Source organism: Mustelus asterias, chromosome 31 (genome assembly GCF_964213995.1).
Source record: "Mustelus asterias chromosome 31, sMusAst1.hap1.1, whole genome shotgun sequence".
Classification (NCBI taxonomy): domain Eukaryota; kingdom Metazoa; phylum Chordata; class Chondrichthyes; order Carcharhiniformes; family Triakidae; genus Mustelus; species Mustelus asterias.
In genome coordinates, this window is record NC_135831.1 from 12,241,800 (window position 1) to 12,261,512 (window position 19,713).

General features: G+C 48.3%; 1 protein-coding gene across 5 annotated transcripts in view; it reads right to left on the bottom strand.

Moving 5' to 3' along the window:
* LOC144481761 (lysophosphatidic acid receptor 6-like) overlaps positions 1-18,418 on the bottom strand; it is a 40,451-nt gene extending 22,033 nt beyond the window's left edge. The window contains exon 1 of one of the 5 annotated variants that reach the window (XM_078200914.1): positions 4,822-5,035. Coding sequence is in view for 1 of the 5 variants with exons in the window: in XM_078200911.1 (XP_078057037.1) it covers positions 4,822-4,982 (161 nt within the window). In the remaining 4 variants the exon portion in view is untranslated. Of the gene's footprint in view, positions 1-4,821; positions 5,036-18,343 lie in introns of those variants that run through there. The other 4 variants (XM_078200913.1, XM_078200915.1, XM_078200912.1 and 1 more) reach the window with 4 other exon arrangements.
* Between the last annotated feature and the right edge of the window lie 1,295 nt (positions 18,419-19,713).

Consider the following 19,713-nt stretch of genomic DNA (forward strand, 5'->3'; position numbering starts at 1 on the left):
TCCCTACAGTGCAGAAGGAGGCCATTCGGCCCATCGAGTCTGCACCGACCACAATCCCACCCAGGCCCTACCCCCACATATTTACCTGCTAATCCCTCTAATCTACACATCTCAGGACTCTAAGCGACAATTTTTAACCTGGCCAATCAACCTAACCCGCACATCTTTGGATCGTGGGAGGAAACCGGAGCACCCGGAGGAAACCCACGCAGACACGAGGAGAATGTGCAAACTCCACACAGACAGTGATCCGAGCCGGGAATCGAACCCGGGACCCTGGAGCTGTGAAGCAGCAGTGCTAACCGCTGTGCTACCGTGCCGTCCTGGATGAGTACATGGGACTTAATAGGATGGAGGGTTATAGGTAGGCCTAAAAGGTAGGGATATGTTCGGCACAACTTGTGGGGCCGAAGGGCCTGTTTTGTGCTGTAGTTTTACTGTGTTTCTATGTCTATCATCGGCCCATGCATGTCAATCACATGTCTCTCATTGGACCATAACAGGCAAATCTCAACAGAGCAGCAATCAATTTTCTTGTGGGAAACTTTGCTAGTTTTTTTTTAATTGATTCATGGGACATGGGCATCGCTGTCTGGCTGGCATTAGTTGCTCATCCCTAGTTGGGGCAGCACGGTGGCACAGTGGTCAGCACCAATGCCTCACAGCTCCAGCGACCCGGGTTTGATTCCTGGCTTGGGTCGCTGTCTGCACATTCTCCCCGTCTCTGCATGGGTTTCCTCCGGGTGCTCCGGTTTCCTCCCACAGTCCGAAAGACGTGCTGGTTAGGGACACTGGTCATGTTAAATTCTCCCTCAGTGTTACCCGAACAGGTGCCGGAGTGTGGCGACGAGGGAATTTTCAGAGTACATAAACTTTAACAGAGGTATTCAAAATCATGAGGGGAGTTAGGGAGAACTTAAGGATGGCACGGTGGCACAGTGGTTAGCACTGCTGCCTCACAGCGCAGAGACCCGGGTTCGATTCCTGGCTTGGGTCACTGTCTGTGTGGAACCTGCACATTATCCCTGTGTCTGCGTGGGTTTCCTCCGGGTGCTCTGGTTTCCTCCCACACTCCAAGTAAGTGTGGGTTAGATGGATTGGCCCCGCTAAATTGCCCCTTAATGTAAGGGGGTGAGCAGGTTAAATATGTGGGGTTCCCGGGAACAGGCCTGGGTGGGATTGTGGTCACTGCAATCTCGATGGGCTGAATGGCCTCTTTCTGCACTGCACATATTCTATGATTCTTTAATCTCTTCCCGTTGGTGGAAGGATGGAGAACCAGGGGATTTAAGAAATTGGCAAAAGAAGCAGTGGTGACCTGGGGAGAAAGGTTTTTACACATAGAACATAGAACAGTACAGCACAGAACAGGCCCTTCGGCCCACGATGTTGTGCCGAGCTTTATCTGAAACCAAGATCAAGCTATCCCACTCCCTATCATCCTGGTGTGCTCCATGTGCCTATCCAATAACCGCTTAAATGTTCCTAAAGTGTCTGACTCCACTATCACTGCAGGCAGTCCATTCCACACCCCAACCACTCTCTGTGTAAAGAACCTACCTCTGATATCCGTCCTATATCTCCCACCATGAACCCTATAGTTATGCCCCCTTATAATAGCTCCATCCACCCGAGGAAATCGTCTTTGAACGTTCACTCTATCTATCCCCTTCATCATTTTATAAACCTCTATTAAGTCTCCCCTCAGCCTCATCCGCTCCAGAGAGAACAGCCCTCGCTCCCTCAACCTTTCCTCATAAGACCTACCCTCCAAACCAGGCAGCATCCTGGTAAATCTCCTTTGCACTCTTTCTAGCGCTTCCACATCCTTCTTATAGTGAGGTGACCAGAACTGCACACAATATTCCAAATGTGGTCTCACCAAGGTCCTGTACAGTTGCAGCATAACCCCACGGCTCTTAAACTCCAACCCCCTGTTAATAAAAGCTAACACACTATAGGCCTTCTTCACAGCTTTATCCACTTGAGTGGCAACCTTTAGAGATCTGTGGATATGGATCCCAAGATCTCTCTGTTCCTCCACAGTCTTCAGAACCCTACCTCTAACCCTGTAATCCACATTTAAATTAGTCCTACCAAAATGAATCACCTCACATTTATCAGGGTTAAACTCCATCTGCCATTTTTCAGCCCAGCTTTGCATCCTATCTGTGTCTCTTTGCAGCCTACAACAGCCCTCCACCTCATCCACTACTCCACCAATCTTGGTGTCATCAGCAAATTTACTGATCCACCCTTCAACCCCCTCCTCTAAGTCATTAATAAAAATCACAAAGAGCAGAGGACCAAGCACTGATCCCTGTGCACTCCGCTAGCAACCTGCCTCCAGTCCGAAAATTTTCCATCCATCACCACTCTCTGTCTTCGATCAGATAGCCAGTTACCTATCCAATCGGCCAACTTTCCCCCTATCCCACACCTCCTTACAGATCTTAACCACACGACGGGTGTTTAAGATCTGAACTGCACTATCTGAGAGTGTGGTGGAAACTGATTCAATCATGGATTTCCAAAGAGAATTGGACAATTACCAAAAATGCATGGCTAAAGGGAAACAGCAGGGGAGTGGCACAACTCCTCAGGAGACTCGGGAAATTTGGCATGTCAGATACGACTCTCACCACAGAAAGCATTCTTTCTGTTGTATCACAGCTTGGTCTGGTTCCTGCTCTGCCCAAGACCACAAGAAACTCCAAAGAGTCATGAACGAAGCCCAGTCCATCACACAAACCAGCCTCCCATCCATTGACTCTGTCTACACTTCCCGCTGCCTCAGCAAAGCAGCCAACATAATTAAGGACCCCACGCACCCCGGACATTCTCTCTTCCACCTTCTTCCATCGGGAAAAAGATACAAAAGTCTGAGGACACGTACCAACTGACTCAAGAACAGCTTCTTTCCTGCTGCCATCAGACTTTTGAATGGACCTACCTCGCATTAAGTTGATCTTTCTCTACATCCTAGCTATGACTGTAACACTACATTCTGCACTCTCTCATTTCCTTCTCTATGAACGGTATGCTTTGTCTGTATAGTGCGCAAGAAACAATACTTTTCACTGCATCCCAATACATGTGACAATAATAAATCAAAAACAAATCAATTGAAGGTGATTTGTTTTTGCGGACAGCTCATACAGATACAAAGGCTGAATGCTCTCCTCCTGTGTTTAAATTCTAAAGGCGGAAACTTCCAGCTGTTTGCGTGGGCAGGATCTTCTGGTTCCCACCATGGGTTTCACAGCAGCGAGAGTTTATAAGTTTATTTATTATTGTCACAAGTAGGCTTACATTAACACTGTGAAAATCCCCCAGTCGCCACACTCCAGTACCTGCTCACGTAACACTGAGGGAGAATTTAGCACGGTCAATGCACCTAACCAGCACGTCTATGGACTGTGGGTGGAAACCGGAGCACCCGGAGGAAACCCACGCAGACACGGGGAGAACGTGCAGACTCTGCACAGACAGCGGTCCAAGCCAGGAATTGAACCCAGATCTCTGGCGCTGTGAGGCAGCAATGCTAGCCACTGTGCCACTGTGTGAGGTACATTCAGCGGGAAATGCTATGGATAGCAGCTGGACCCGAGGGTCCCACCACTTCATGGTGGACTGACACAAAACACGTGTTGGGTTGCACAGAGAATCCCACTTTGTGATTTCACAATTCTATGATTTATCATTGGCACATTGCTGAGAGATCGAGCGAGAGAGAGAGAGAGACACACACACACAGAGAAAGAGGTAGAGAGAGACAGGGAGCTAGAATGGAACAGAGCCACAGAATAAGAGAGAGAGAGACAGAGTGAGAGAAATAGAGAGAGAGAGAGAGAGCTGGAGACACTGAACACAAAGAGAGAGATGTAGGGTGGGATTTTCTGACTGTGCTCACCTCAAGATCGGAAAATCCTGCTCAATGTCAACAGACCCTTGCATGCTCTGTGTCCCTCTCTGATTCCTGTGGGCGGCAGGACAGGAAAATTCCACTTAGAGTGGGGGACAGACTGAGAAAGACACACAGTGAGATAGAGAGAGAAAGAGGGAGAGAGACACTGAGACACAGAGACAGAGAGAGAGAGTTAGAGACAGAGACACAGATTGAGAGAGAGAGAGAGAGAGAGATAGTGAGCTGGAATGAGACAGAGGGAGAAAGAAAGGATGGGGATGGGCAGAAAGCCCCTCGAGTCTGCCCCGCCATTCAATAAGATCATGGCTGATCTGAAGTAAATCAGTTCCACTTACCCGCCTGATCCCTATAACCCTTAATTCCCTCATCGATCAGAAATCTATCTACCCATGATTTAAACATATTCAACGAGGTAGCCTCCACCACTTCATTGGGCAGAGAATTCCAGAGATTCACCACCCTCTGAGAGAAGAAGTTCCTCCTCAACTCTGTCCTAAACCGACCCCCTTTATTTTGAGGCTGTGCCCTCTAGTTCTAGTTTCCTTTCTAAGTGGAAATAATCTCTCCACTTCTACCCTATCCAGCCCCTTCATTATCTTATATGCCTCTACAAGATCACCCCTCAGCCTTCTAAACTCCAACGAGTACAAACCCAATCTGCTCAGTCTCTCCTCATAATCTACACCCCGCATCTCCGGTATCAACCTGGTGAACCTTCTCTGCACTCCCTCCAAGGTCAATATATCCTTTCGCAAGTAAGGGGACCAATACTGCACACAGTATTCCAGCTGCGGCCTCACCAATGCCCTGTACAGATGCAGCAAGACTTCTCTGCTTTTATATTCTATCCCCCTCGCGATAAGTGCCAACATCCCATTTGCCTTCTTGATCACCTGTTGTACTTGCAGACTGAGTTTTTGCGACTCATGCACAAGGACCCCCGGTTCCTTTGCACAGTAGCATGTTGTAATTTTTTTCCATTTAGATAATAATCCAATTTGCTCTTATTTCTTCCAAAGTGAATAACCTCGCATTTGCCAACGTTATACTCCATCTGCCAGATCCTCGCCCACTCACTCAGCCTATCCAAATCTCTCTGCAGACCTCCCGCTTCCTCCACGCACTTCACTTATCTTTGTGTCGTCAGCAACTTTGTTACCCTACACTCAGTCCCCTCCTCCAGATCATCTATGTAAATAGTAAACAGTTGAGGCCCCAGCACTGATCCCTGCGGCACGCCACTAGTCACCATCTGCCAACCAGAAAAGCACCCATTTATTCCATCTCTCTGCTTCCTGTCGGATAGCCAATCCCCAATCCACGCTAACACCCTACCCCCAACTCCGTGTACCCCAATCTTCTGCAGCAACCTTTTGTGAGGCACCTTATCGAATGCCTTTTGGAAATCCAAAAACACCACATCTATATCCATCGTACCCATGTAACTATCTAAAGGCTTTTAAAAAGACAAAATTGTACCCGCCTCTACTACTGCCTCTGGCAGCTTGTTCCAGACACTCACCACCCTCGTGTGAAAAAATTGCCCTCTGGACCCTTTTGTATCTCTCCCCTCTCACCTTAAACCTATGCCCTCTAGTTTTAGACTCCCCTACTTTTGGGAAAAGATGCTGGATCTATCTAGCTGATCTATCTCATTATTTTATCGACCTCCATAAGGTCACCCCTCAGCCTTCTATGCTCTCGGGAAAAAAGTCCCAGTCCATCCAGCATCTCTTTATAACTCAAACCATTAAGTCCCGGTACCATCCGAGTGAATCTTTTCTGCACTCTTTCTAGTTTAATAATATCCTTTCTATAATAGGGTGACCAGAACTGTACACAGTATTCCAAGTGTGGTCTTACCAATGTCTTGTGCAACTTCAACAAGACATTCCAACTCCTGTATTCAATGAACGGGGAAAGGCAAGGAGTTGGACAAAGAAAGATGAGGCGGGGGGGTGGCGGGTGAGACGGAAAGAAGGGGAGAAATTTAAGAGAAATGGGACAGAGATGGTACGAGACATTCTGAGCAGGAACATAGGGACACAGGAATTACGAGCAGAAGTCGGCAAATTCAGCCCTTTGAGCTGCTCCGCCATTCAATCAGATCATGGCTGATCTCTCCCTGGTCTCAAATCCACCTCCCCGCCTGTTCCCCATATCCCATTATCCATTTTTTTATTAGAAATATATCTATCTCCTTCTTGAAACCATTCAATGATTCAGACTCCCCCGCGCTATGGGGCAGCGAGTTCCACAAATTCACCACCCTCTGCGAGAAGTAGTTCCTCCTCATCTCAGTTTTAAATCTATCGCCTCTCACCCTGTACCTGTGACCTCTTGTTCGAGATTGTCCCACAAGAGGAAACATTTGGTCTACATTTACTTTATCAATCCCTTTTAAAATTTTATATGCCTCGATCAGATCCGCTCCCATCCTTCTAAACTCCAGCGAGTACAAACCCAAACTGTTTAATCTCTCCTCATACGTCAACCCTGTCATCCCCGGAATCAGTCTGGTGAACCTCCTCTGAACTGCCTCCAATGCCACCGCATCCTTCCTCAAATAAGGAGACGAAAGATGGACACAATACTCCAGATGTGGTCTCACTGAAACCCTTTGCAGAAAATACGGAGGCACGGGATTGAGGGTGATTTTGCGGTTTGGATCAGGAATTGGCGAGCTGTGGGAAGACAGAGGTTGGTGGTTGATGGGAAATGTTCATCCTGGAGTTCAGTCACTAGCGGTGTACCGCAAGGATCTGTTTTGGGGCTACTGCTGTTTGTTATTATTATAAATGACCTGGATGAGGGCGTGGAAGGATGGATTAGTAAATTTGCGGATGACACTAAAGTCGGTGGAGTTGTGGGTAGTGCGGAGGGAAGTGGCAGGTTACAGAGGGACATAGGTAAGCTGCAGAGCTGGGCTGAGAGGTGGCAAATGGAGTTTAATGTGGAACAGTATGAGGTGATTCACTTTGGAAGGAGTAACAGGAATACAGAGTACAAAGAACAAAGAACAATACAGCACAGGAACAGGCCCTTCGGCCCTCAAAGCCCGCGCCGCTCCCTGGTCCAAACTAGACCATTCTTTTGTATCCCTCCATTCCCACTCCGTTCATGTGGCTATCCAGATAAGTCTTAAACGTTCCCAGTGTGTCCGCCTCCACCACCTTGCCTGGCAGCGCATTCCAGGCCCCCACCACCCTCTGTGTAAAATATGTCCGTCTGATATCTGTGTTAAACCTCCCCCCGTTCACCTTGAACCTATGACCCCTCGTGAACGTCACCACCGACCTGGGGAAAAGCATCCCACCGTTCACCCTATCTATGCCTTTCATAATTTTATACACCTCTATTAAGTCTCCCCTCATCCTCCGTCTTTCCAGGGAGAACAACCCCAGTTTACCCAATCTCTCCTCATAACTAAGCCCCTCCATACCAGGTAACATCCTGGTAAACCTCCTCTGTACTCTCTCCAAAGCCTCCACGTCCTTCTGGTAGCGTGGCGACCAGAACTGGACGCAGTATTCCAGATGCGGCCGAACCAACGTTCTATACATCTGCAACATCAGACCCCAACTTTTATACTCTATGCCCCGTCCTATAAAGGCAAGCATGCCATATGCCTTCTTCACCACCTTCTCCACCTGTGACGTCACTTTCAAGGATCTGTGGACTTGCACACCCAGGTCCCTCTGCGTATCTAAACCCTTTATGGTTCTGCCATTTATCATATAGCTCCTCCCTACATTATTTCTACCAAAATGCATCACTTCACATTTATCAGGATTGAACTCCATCTGCCATTTCTTTGCCCAAATTTCCAGCCTATCTATATCCTTCTGTAGCTTCTGACAATGCTCCTCACTATCTGCAAGTCCTGCCAATTTTGTGTCGTCCGCAAACTTACTGATCACCCCAGTTACACCTTCTTCCAGATCATTTATATAAATCACAAACAGCAGAGGTCCCAATACAGAGCCCTGCGGAACACCACTAGTCACAGGCCTCCAGCCGGAAAAAGACCCTTCCACTACCACCCTCTGTCTTCTGTGACCAAGCCAGTTCTCCATCCATCTAGCCACCTCCCCCTTTATCCCATGAGATCCAACCTTTTTCACCAGCCTACCATGAGGGACTTTGTCAAACGCTTTACTAAAGTCCATATAGACGACATCCACGGCCCTTCCCTCGTCAACCATTCTGGTCACTTCTTCAAAAAACTCCACCAGGTTAGTGAGGCACGACCTCCCTCTCACAAAACCATGCTGACTATCGTTAATGAGTTTATTCCTTTCTAAATGCGCATACATCCTATCTCTAAGAATCTTCTCCAACAACTTCCCCACCACGGACGTCAAGCTCACTGGCCTATAATTACCCGGGTTATCCTTCCTACCCTTCTTAAATAACGGGACCACATTAGCTATCCTCCAATCCTCTGGGACCTCACCTGCGTCCAGTGACGAGACAAAGATTTGCGTCAGAGGCCCAGCGATTTCATCTCTCGTCTCCCTGAGCAGCCTTGGATAGATTCCATCAGGCCCTGGGGATTTGTCAGTCTTTAAATTCTCTAACAAACCTAACACTTCCTCCTTTGTAATGGAGATTTTCTCTAACGGGTCAACACTCCCCTCCGAGAGACTCCCAGTCAACACATCCCTCTCGTTTGTGAATACCGATGCAAAGTATTCATTTAGGATCTCCCCTACTTCTTTGGGCTCCAAGCATAATTCCCCACTTTTGTCCCTGAGAGGTCCGATTTTTTACCTGACAACCCTTTTGTTCCTAACGTATGAATAAAATGCCTTGGGATTCTACTTAATCCTGTCTGCCAAGAACATTTCGTGACCCCTTTTTGCTCTTCTAATTAGTACTGGGCTAATGGTAAGATACTTGGTCGTGTGGATGAGCAGAGAGATCTCGGTGTCCATGTGCATCGATCCCTGAAAGTTGGCACCCAGGTTGATAGGGTTGTTAAGAAGGCGTACGGTGTGTTAGCGTTTATTGGTAGAAGGATTGCGTTTCGGAGCCAGAAGGTCATGTTGCAGCTGTACAAAACTCTGGTGCGGCCGCACTTGGAGTATTGCGTACAGTTCTGGTCGCCACATTATAGGAAGGATGTGGAAACATTGGACAGGGTGCAGAGGAGATTTACCAGGATGTTGCCTGGTAAGGTGGGAAGGTCTTATGAGGAAAGGCTGAGGGCCTTGAGGCAGTTTTCGTTAGAGAGAAGAAGGTTAAGAGGTGACTTAATAGAGGCATACAAGATGATCAGAGGATTAGATAGGGTGGATAGTGAGAGCCTTTTTCCTCGGATGGTGATGGCTAGCACGAGGGGACATAGCTTTAAATTGAGGGGTGAGAGATATAGGACAGATGTTAGAGGTAGGTTCTTTACTCAGAGAGTAGTAAGGGCGTGGAATGCCCTGCCTGCAGCAGTAGTGGACTCGCCAACATTAAGAGCATTTAAATGGTCATTGGATAAACATATGGATGATATTGGAATAGTGTAGGTTAGATGGGCTTGAGATTGGTTTCACAGTTCGGTGCAACATCGAAGGCCGTAGGGCCTGTACTGCGCTGTAATGTTCTATGTTCTATGTTCTTTGCAATTGCAACCACACTTTGCTACTTTTGCACTCCATCCCTTTGCAATAAATGCCAACATCTCCCCGTATGTCCACCCTGCCATCGGAGAGAGAGGATTGGGCCCAGCGTGGAATTTGGAGAGGTGGAGAGATCTGAAAGTTGTGACGAGTTGGCATAAGTGTCTTTGTGTACAGGAGGAACGGCTGACAGAGAGAGGGTGGAGAATTACAGTGAAATGAGGCCTGGTTTGTTTAGGATTCAATGCTTCTGCGAACACAGGAGCAGCGAGATGAGGCCAGGTTTACAGAGGAACGGGTGGAGGAGCTGATGGCTGACAGGATGTGGTGGAGAGAAGTGGGCGGGTGACTAGATGATGGTGATCAGTGCCTGATCTCTGCGGTGTGTTTCCTTGGGCTCAAGGTTGCTCAGCTCTAGGCTGCGGTGGTGGGGAAGTGCTAGCTAGCATCAGGTGAGGACAAAAACCCCATCCAGCCCGGTGACATCAGGCCCCGTTGGTGCTGTAAACAAGTCCCCTCTCTCAGCCACCTCATTTCCTCAGAGCTCCTGGCTCAGCAAAGACCTGACATAGACTTTCACTTTGGACTGGAGTGGAAACTCTGTCTCTGTTTCCATCAAGATGGCGAGAGATTGCAGAGCTCTGAGGTGCAGAGGGATCTGATCATTCTAGTGCATGAACTGCAAAAGGTTAGTTTGCAGCTGCAGCAAGTAATTTGGAAAGCAAATAGATTGTAATAGAAATATAGAAACATAGAAGATAGGAGTAGGAGGAGGCCATTCGGCCGGTCGAGCCTGCTGCGCCATTGGATTTGATTTGATTTGATTTATTATTGTCACATGTATTAACATACAGTGAAGAGCATTGTTTCTTGCGCGCTATACAGACAAAACATACCGTTCATAGAGAAGGAAAGGAGAGGGTGCAGAATGTAGTGATACAGTCATAGCTAGGGTGCAGAGAAAGATCAACTCAATGCAAGGTAAGTCCATTCAAAAGTCTGACAGCAGCAGGGAAGAAGCTGTTCCTGAGTCGGTTGGTACGTGACCTCAGACTTTTGTATCTTTTTCCCAATGGAAGAAGGTGGAAGAGAGAATGTCCAGGGTGCGTGGGGTCCTTGACTTTACTGGCTGCTTTTCCAAGGCAAGTGTAGACAGAGTCAATGGATGGGAGGCTGGTTTGCGTGATGGACTATTCATCACCATCATGGCTGATTGTCCAACTCAATAGTCTAATCCTACTTTCTCCTCATAACCTTTGATCCCACTTGCCCCAAGTGCCAAATCTAGCCATCTCTTGAATACATTCAATGTTTTGGCATCAACTACTTCCTGTGGCAATGAATTCCACAGGCTCACCACTCTTTGGGTGAAGAAATGTCTCCTCACCTCTGTCCTCAATGGTCTACCCTGAATTCTCAGACTGTGGCCCTTGGTTCTGGATTCCCCCACCATCGGGAACATCCTCCCTGCATCTACCCTGTCTAGTCCTGTTAGAATTTTATAAACCTTTATGAGATTCCTGTTCATTTGTCTGAACTCCAGCGAAAACAATCCTAACCCAGTCAATCTCTCCTCATACATCAGTCTGTTTAATCTGAGGGGAATTGAACACAAAAGTAGGGAGATTATCCTTCAGTCACACAGGTCATTGGTGGGGCCTCATCTGTCTATATGTTTATTTATTAGTGTCACAAAGAACATAAGAACGTAATACATAAGAACATAAGAAATAGGAGCAGGAGTAGGCCACCTAGCCCCTCGAGCCTGCCCCGCCATTCAATAAGATCATGGCTGATCTGAAGTGGATCAGTTCCACTTACCCGCCTGCTCCCCATAACCCTTAATTCCCTTACCGATCAGGAATCCATCTATCCGTGACTTCAACATATTCAACGAGGTGGCCTCCACCACTTCAGTGGGCAGAGAATTCCAGAGATTCTCTGAGAGAAGAACTTCCTCCTCAACTCTGTCCTAAACTGACCCCCCTTTATTTTGAGGCTGCGCCCTCTAGTTCTAGTTTCCTTTCTAAGTGGAAAGAATCTCTCACTTCTACCCTATCCAGCCCCTTCATTATCTTATAGGTCTCTATAAGATCACCCCTCAGCCTTCTAAATTCCAACGAGTACAAACCTAATCTGCACAATCTCTCCTCATAATCTACACCCCTCATCTCCGGTATCAACCTGGTGAACCTTCTCTGCACTCCCTCCAAGGCCAATATATCCTTTCGCAAGTAAGGGGACCAATACTGCACACAGTATTCCAGCTGCGGCCTCACCAATGCCCTGTACAGGTGCAACAAGACTTCTCTGCTTTTATATTCTATCCCCCTCACGATAAATGCCAACATCCTATTTGCCTTCTTGATCACCTGTTGTACTTGCAGACTGAGCTTTTGCGACTCATGCACAAGGACCCCCAGGTCCCTTTGCACAGTAGCATGTTGGAATTTTTTCCCATTTAAATAATAATCGAATTTGCTATTATTTCTTCCAAAGTGAATAACCTTGCATTTGCCAATGTTATACTCCATCTGCCAGATCCTCGCCCACTCACTCAGCCTGTCCAAATCTCTCTGCAGACTTTCCGCGTCCTCCACACAATTCACTTATCTTCGTGTCGTCAGCAACTTTGTTACCCTACACTCAGTCCCCTCCTCCAGATCATCTATGTAAATAGTAAACAGTTGAGGCCCCAGCACCGATCCCTGTGGCACGCCACTAGTCACCATCTGCCAACCAGAAAAGCACCTATTTATTCCAACTCTCTGCTTCCTGTTGGATAGCCAATCCTCAATCCACGCTAACACCCTACCCCCAACTCCGTGTACCCCAATCTTCTGCAGCAACCTTTTGTGAGGCACCTTATCGAATGCCTTTTGGAACTCCAAAAACACCACATCTACCGATTCCCCTCCGTCAACCGCACTAGTCACATCTTCATAAAAATCCAGTAAGTTCGTCAAACACGACTTTCCCCTCATGAATCCATGCTGCGTCTGCTTGATTGAACCATTCTTACCCAGATGGCCTGCTATTTCTTCTTTAATGATGGATTCCAGCATTTTCCCAACTCCAGACGTTAAGCTAACCGGCCTGTAGTTACCCGCCTTTTGTCTACTTCCTTTTTTAAACAGCGGCGTAACAGTAGCCGTTTTCCAATCAGCTGGCACTACCCCAGAGTCCAGTGAATTTTGATAAATAACCATTAACGCATCCGCTATTACCTCTGACATTTCTTTCAGTACCCTGGGATGCATTCCATCCGGGCCCGGGGACTTGTCCACCTTCAGTCCCGTTAGTCTACCCAGCACTGCCTCTCTGGTAACATTAATTGTATTGAGTACCTCTCCTACCAACCCTCTATCGTTAATCTTCAGTAAACTATTTGTGTCTTCCACCGTGAAGACCGACACAAAAAATCTATTTAAAGTCTCAGCCGTTTCCTCGTTTTTCCACTATTAAATCCCCCCTCTCATCTTCCAAGGGTCCAACATTCACTCTAGCCACTCTATTCCTTTTTATATATTTGTCAAAACTTTTACGATTATTTTTTATGTTTAGAGCTAGTTTAGTTTCATAATCTATCTTTCCTTTCTTTATCGCTTTCTTAGTCATTCTTTGTTGTTTTTTAAAGTTTTCCCAATCTTCTAAGTCTCCACTATTTTTGGCCACTCTGGACGCATCGGTTTTTAATTTAATACTCTCCTTTATTTCCTTCATTATCCACGGCTGGCTATCCCTTTTCTTACAGTCCTTCTTTATCACCGGAATATATTGTTGCTGAGTACTGAAAAAGATCTCTTTAAAAATCCTCCACTGTTCCTCAGCTGTCCTACCTACCAGTCTGCTCTCCCAGTCAACCCGAGCCCATTCCACCCTCATCCTATCGTACTCCCCTCTGTTCAAGCAGAGGACATTGGGTTGGGACCCTACTTTCTCGCCCTCCATCTGCACCAGAAATTCGAAAGAGTCTTACATTAACACTGCAATGAAGTTACTGTGAAAATCCCCTAGTCGACACACTCCTGAATGTTATGATGTGCCAAGTGCCCATCCAGATATCTTCTAAAGGATGTGAGGCAACCCGCCTCCACCAACCTCCCGGGCAGCGCATTCCAGACCGTCACCACCCTCTGGGTAAAAAAGTTTTTCCTCACATCTAAACCTCCTGCCCCTCACCTTGAACCTATGTCCCCTCGTGACTGACCCTTCAACTTAGGGGCCGCACGGTAGCACAGTGGTTAGCACTGCTGCCTCACAGCTCCAGGGACCTGGGTTCGATTCCCGGCGCCTATTTGGGTTACACTGAGGGAGAATTTAGCAAGGCTAATGCACCCTAACCAGCACGTCTTTCAGACTGTGGGAGGAAATCGAAGGAAACCCACGCAGACACGGGGGGAAGAACGTATGAATTCCGCACAGACAGTGACCCAAGCTGGGAATCGAACCTTGGTCCCTGGCACTGTGAGGCGGCAGTGCTAACCACTGTGCCACTCGTGTGTACAGATATCGGTCTCCTTATTTAAGGAAAGATGTAAATGTGTTGGAAGCAGTTCAGAGGAGGTTTGCCAGTTTATCAATCGAGGCATAGATTACAAAAGCAGAGAAGTCATGTTGGAGTTGTATAGAACTTCGATGCGGCCACAGCTAGAGCACTGTGTGTAGTTCTGGTCGCCACATTATAGGAAGAATCTGATTGCACTGGAGGGGGTGCAGAGGGGATTCACAAGGAATCTGTATCGGATGAAACATCTAAGTTATGAAGAGAGGTTGGATAGGCTTGGGTTGTTTTTGTTGGAGCAGAGAGGACTGAGGGGCGACCTGATCGAGGTGGACAAGGTTATGAGAGACATGGACAGGGTGGATAAGGAGCAGCTGTTCCCCTTATCATAGAAATCATAGAAACCCAACAGGACAGAAAGAGGCCATTCGGCCCATTGAGTCTGCACCGACCACAATCCCACCCAGGCCCTACCCCCATATCCCTACACATTTACCCGCTAATCCCTCTAATCTACGCATCCCAGGACACTAAGGGCAATTTTAGCATGACCAATCAACCTAACCCGCACATCTTTGGACTGTGGGAGGAAACCGGAGCACCCAGAGGAAACCCACGCAGACACGAGGAGAATGTGCAAACTCCACACAGACAGTGACCCAAGCCGGGAATCGAACCCAGGTCCCTGGAGCTGTGAGGCAGCAGTGCTAACCACTGTGCTACCGTGCCGCCCCTAAGTTGAAGGGTCAGTCACGAGGGGACATAGGTTCAAGGTGAGGGGCAGGAGGTTTAGATGTGAGGAAAAACTTTTTTACCCAGAGGGTGGTGACGGTCTGGAATGCGCTGCCCGGGAGGTTGGTGGAGGTGGGATGACTCACATCCTTTAGAAGATATCTGGATGAGCACTTGGCACATCATAACATTCAGGGCTATGGGCCAGGTGCTGGCTGATGGGGTTAGGTGGGAAGGTCAGGGCCTTTCATGCATCGGTGCAGACTCGATGGGCTGAAGGGCCTCTTCTGCACTGTATGGTTCTATGATTCGAATACCAGGAATGGGCAAGTTGTCTTCTGAGGAAAGCTAGGATAGGCTGGAGTTTAGATGAGTAAGAGGTGACTGGATTGGAACATATAGGCCAGAATTTTCCTGCCGTTCATTCCAGCGGGATTCTCTGGTCCCACTACAGTGGACGGAGATTTCGCTGAGCGTCAAATTCTCCATCCTCGCTGCCGTCGCAACAGGGTGCAAACCAGCAGAAATTCAGGCCATGCTCTTCCCAGGGTCGTGAATCTTTGGAAATCTCTTCCTCAAAAGATGGTGGGAGCAGAGTCTTTGAATATCTTTAAGTCAGAGCGGGATAGATTTTTGACAGGCCAGGGGCTAAAATGTTACCCGGCGTAGGAGAGAATGTGGAGTTGAAATCAGACCTTGTGGTGTGAGGTTATGCACATTGGTAGGAAGAATAGAGGCGTAGACTGTTTTCTAAATGGGGAAAGGCTTCGGAAATCTGAAGCACAAAGGGACTTGGGAGCTCTGGTTCAGGATTCTCTTAAGGTTAACGTGCAGGTTCAGTTGGCAGTTGGAAACATAGAAACATAGAAAAACTACAGCACAAAACAGGCCCTTCGGCCCCACAAGTTGTGCCGAACATATCCCTACCTTTTAGGCCTACCTATAACCCTCCATCCTATTAAGCCCCATGTACTCATCCAGGAGTCTCTTAAAAGATCCTATTGAGTTTGCCTCCACTACCACTGACGGCAGCCGATTCCACTCACCCACCACCCTCTGTGTGAAAAACTTCCCCCTAACATCTCCCCTGTACCTACCCCCCAGCACCTTAAACCTGTGTCCTCTCGTAGCAGCCATTTCCACCCTCTGAGAGTCCACCCGATCTATGCCTCTCAACATCTTATATACCTCTATTTGGTCTCCACTCATCCTACGTCTCTCCAAGGAGAAAAGACCGAGCTCCCTCAGCCTATCCTCATAAGGCATGCCACTCAATCCAGGCAACATCCTTGTAAATCTAAGTTAGCAAGGCAAATTCAATGTCAGCGTTTGTTTCCAGAGGGTTAGAATACAAGAGCAGGGATGTACTTCTGGGACCGTATAAGGCTCTGGTCAGACTCCATTTGGAGTATTGTGAGCAGTTTTGGGCCCTGTATCTAAGGAAGGATGTGCTGGCCTTGGAAAGGGTCCAGAGGAGGTTCACAAGAATGATCCCAGGATTGAAGGGTTTGTCATATGAGGAGTGGTTGAGGAGTCTGAGCCTATACTCGATGGAGTTTAGAAGGATGAGGGGGGATCTAATTGAAACTTACAGGATACCAAGAGGCCGAGATAGAGTGGACATGGAGAGGATGCTTCTACTAGTGGGAGAGACTAGAAATCGAGGGCACAACCTCAGAGTGAAGGGACGCTCCTTTAAAACTGAGATGAGGAGGAGTTTTTCCAGCCAGTGGGTGGTGAATCTGTGAAACTAATTGCCACAGAGGGCTGTGGAGGCCGGGCCATTGAGTGTATTTAAGACAGAGATAGATAGGTTCTTGATCAATAAGGGTTCAAGTGTTACGGGGAGGAGGCAGGAGAATGGGGATGAGAATCATATCAGCCATGATTGAATGGTGGAGCAGACTCGATGGGCCGAATGGCCTAATTCTGCTCCTATATATTATCATTTGGTTTATGGTCTTATTGAATGGCAGAGCGGGCTTGGGGGGGCCGATTGGCCTACTCCTGCTCCTCGTTTATCTTTTTAAATGTTTTTATACCTAGGCCTGAGGCCTGGGGACAAAAGGAGTAAGGGGCCTGGGGCCTGATGCCTGGGAAGTTGGGGAGTAGGGTTTTGGAGTCTGTTAGAATGAGAGAGCAGTGGACTGGGGCCTTGAAGAGGCAGTGTGTTGTCGAGATTCACTTCCAGGCTGGAGTAGCTGTAAGTGCAGAACCTATTCAATTGTCAAAAATGCAGTGAAGCCACATTTTAAAAATTCATTTGTGGGACATGGCGTCGCTGGCTGGGCCAGCATTTATTGCCCATCCCTAGTTGCCCTTGGAGGGCAGTTGAGAGTCACCCACATTGCTGTGGCTCTGGAGTCACATGTAGACCAGACCGGGTAAGGACGGCAGATTTCCTTCCCTAAAGGACATTCGTGAACCAGATGGGTTTTCCTGACAATCGACAATGATTTCATGGTCATCAGTAGATTCTTAATTCCAGATTTTTTCTATTGAATTCAAATTCCACCATCTGCCGGGGGAGGCGGGATTCGAACCCTGGTTCCCAGAACATTAGCTGAGTTTCTGCATTAATAGTTTAGCCATAACACCACTCGGCCATTGCCTACATTGGAATTTCTATTCAGTCCGACCTAAATGAGCCCCAGTCTCTGAGTTGAGCAGAGCAGCACAGGAGAAGATAAATTACCCTCTCTCTGTATCTCTCTCATCTGCCATTTTCTCTCCCCCTCCCCCCTCCTCATCCTGTGCCCTCCCACAACTGCCTCTCTCTCTCTCTCTACATCTCTCTGTCACTTTCTCTCTCTCGCTCTCTCTGTTGTTTTCCAACTCTCTCCTTTTGCATCTCTCTCTCAGTTTCTGCCCCTCTTTACACTTCTCTCTGCCTCATCTCTCTCTCCCTCTCCCTCTATCTTGATTTCTCTGTGCCTCTCTCTCTATCTCTGCCTCGGTCTCCCTCTGGCTCGCTCTCTCTCCCTCTCTATCTCTCTCTGTTCCTTTCTGTCTCCCTCTCTTGTCCTTCTCTCTTGCTGCCGTCGTTCCATCTCACTCTATCTCAATCACTCTCTGCCTTGATCTTCCTCTGGCTCTCTCTCTTTGTCTCTGTAGATTCCTGTCTGCCTCCCTTGTCCCTCTCTGTCTTTCGCTCTCTGCCCCTCGTTCCAACTTTCTCTGTTTCAATCCCTCTCTGCCTCGCTCCCCCTCTCTCTCTACCTCTCTCTATTCGCTTTCTGTCTCTCTCCCTTTACCCCTCTCTCTCTCTCTGCCCCTCATTCCACCGTTCTCTGTCTCAATCTCTCTCCAGCTCTCTGCCTCTCTCCTTCTCTCTGTTGCTTTCCATCTCTGTCCCTTTCCTTCTCTCTCTCCCATTGTCCCTTTCTCTCTCGAGCTCTGCCCCTTTCCATCCCTCTCCCTTTGCCTCTCTCTCTCTCTCTCTCACTTTCTGCCCCTCTTTCCAGCTCTCCCTTCCTCGCTATCTCTCTCCACCTCAATCTCTTTCTGTGCCGCGCTCTCACTTTCTCTACCGTGATGAACATTTTTGCTCTGATATTTAACACTTACCTCAGTGCATATCCTGCATTGAGCTGAAGTTTGAACCTTCACTCACTGGTGTCGAGGGCTGTCACTGACAGACCCAAAAACAGGAAACACCTTCAAAGTGTTGTGAAGGCAGCAGGCAGTGTCAGTGACAGAGCGCAGCAGACAGTGTCAGTGACAGGGCAGAGCAGACAGTGTCAGTGACAGAGCACAGCAGACAGTGTCAGTGACAGAGCAGACAGTGTCAGTGACAGGGCACAGCAGACAGTGTCAGTGACAGAGCACAGCAGACAGTGTCAGTGACAGAGCACAGCAGACAGTGTCAGTGACAGAGCGCAGCAGACAGTGTCAGTGACAGAGCACAGCAGACAGTGTCAGTGACAGAGCAGAGCAGACAGTGTCAGTGACAGAGCACAGCAGACAGTGTCAGTGACAGAGCACAGCAGACAGTGTCAGTGACAGAGCACAGCAGACAGTGTCAGTGACAGAGCAGAGCAGACAGTGTCAGTGACAGGGCAGAGCAGACAGTGTCAGTGACAGAGCACAGCAGACAGTGTCAGTGACAGAGCGCAGCAGACAGTGTCAGTGACAGAGCAGAGCAGACAGTGTCAGTGACAGGGCAGAGCAGACAGTGTCAGTGACAGAGCAGAGCAGACAGTGTCAGTGACAGAGCACAGCAGACAGTGTCACTGAGAGAGCACAGCAGACAGTGTCAGTGACAGAGCACAGCAGACAGTGTCAGTGACAGAGCAGAGCAGACAGTGTCAGTGACAGGGCAGAGCAGACAGTGTCAGTGACAGAGCACAGCAGACAGTGTCAGTGACAGAGCAGAGCAGACAGTGTCACTGACAGAGCACAGCAGACAGTGTCAGTGACAGAGCACAGCAGACAGTGTCAGTGACAGAGCAGAGCAGACAGTGTCAGTGACAGAGCACAGCAGACAGTGTCAGTGACAGAGCAGAGCAGACAGTGTCAGTGACAGAGCACAGCAGACAGTGTCAGTGACAGAGCGCAGCAGACAGTGTCAGTGACAGAGCACAGCAGACAGTGTCAGTGACAGAGCAGAGCAGACAGTGTCAGTGACAGAGCACAGCAGACAGTGTCAGTGACAGAGCACAGCAGACAGTGTCAGTGACAGAGCACAGCAGACAGTGTCAGTGACAGAGCAGAGCAGACAGTGTCAGTGACAGGGCAGAGCAGACAGTGTCAGTGACAGAGCACAGCAGACAGTGTCAGTGACAGAGCGCAGCAGACAGTGTCAGTGACAGAGCAGAGCAGACAGTGTCAGTGACAGGGCAGAGCAGACAGTGTCAGTGACAGAGCAGAGCAGACAGTGTCAGTGACAGAGCACAGCAGACAGTGTCACTGAGAGAGCACAGCAGACAGTGTCAGTG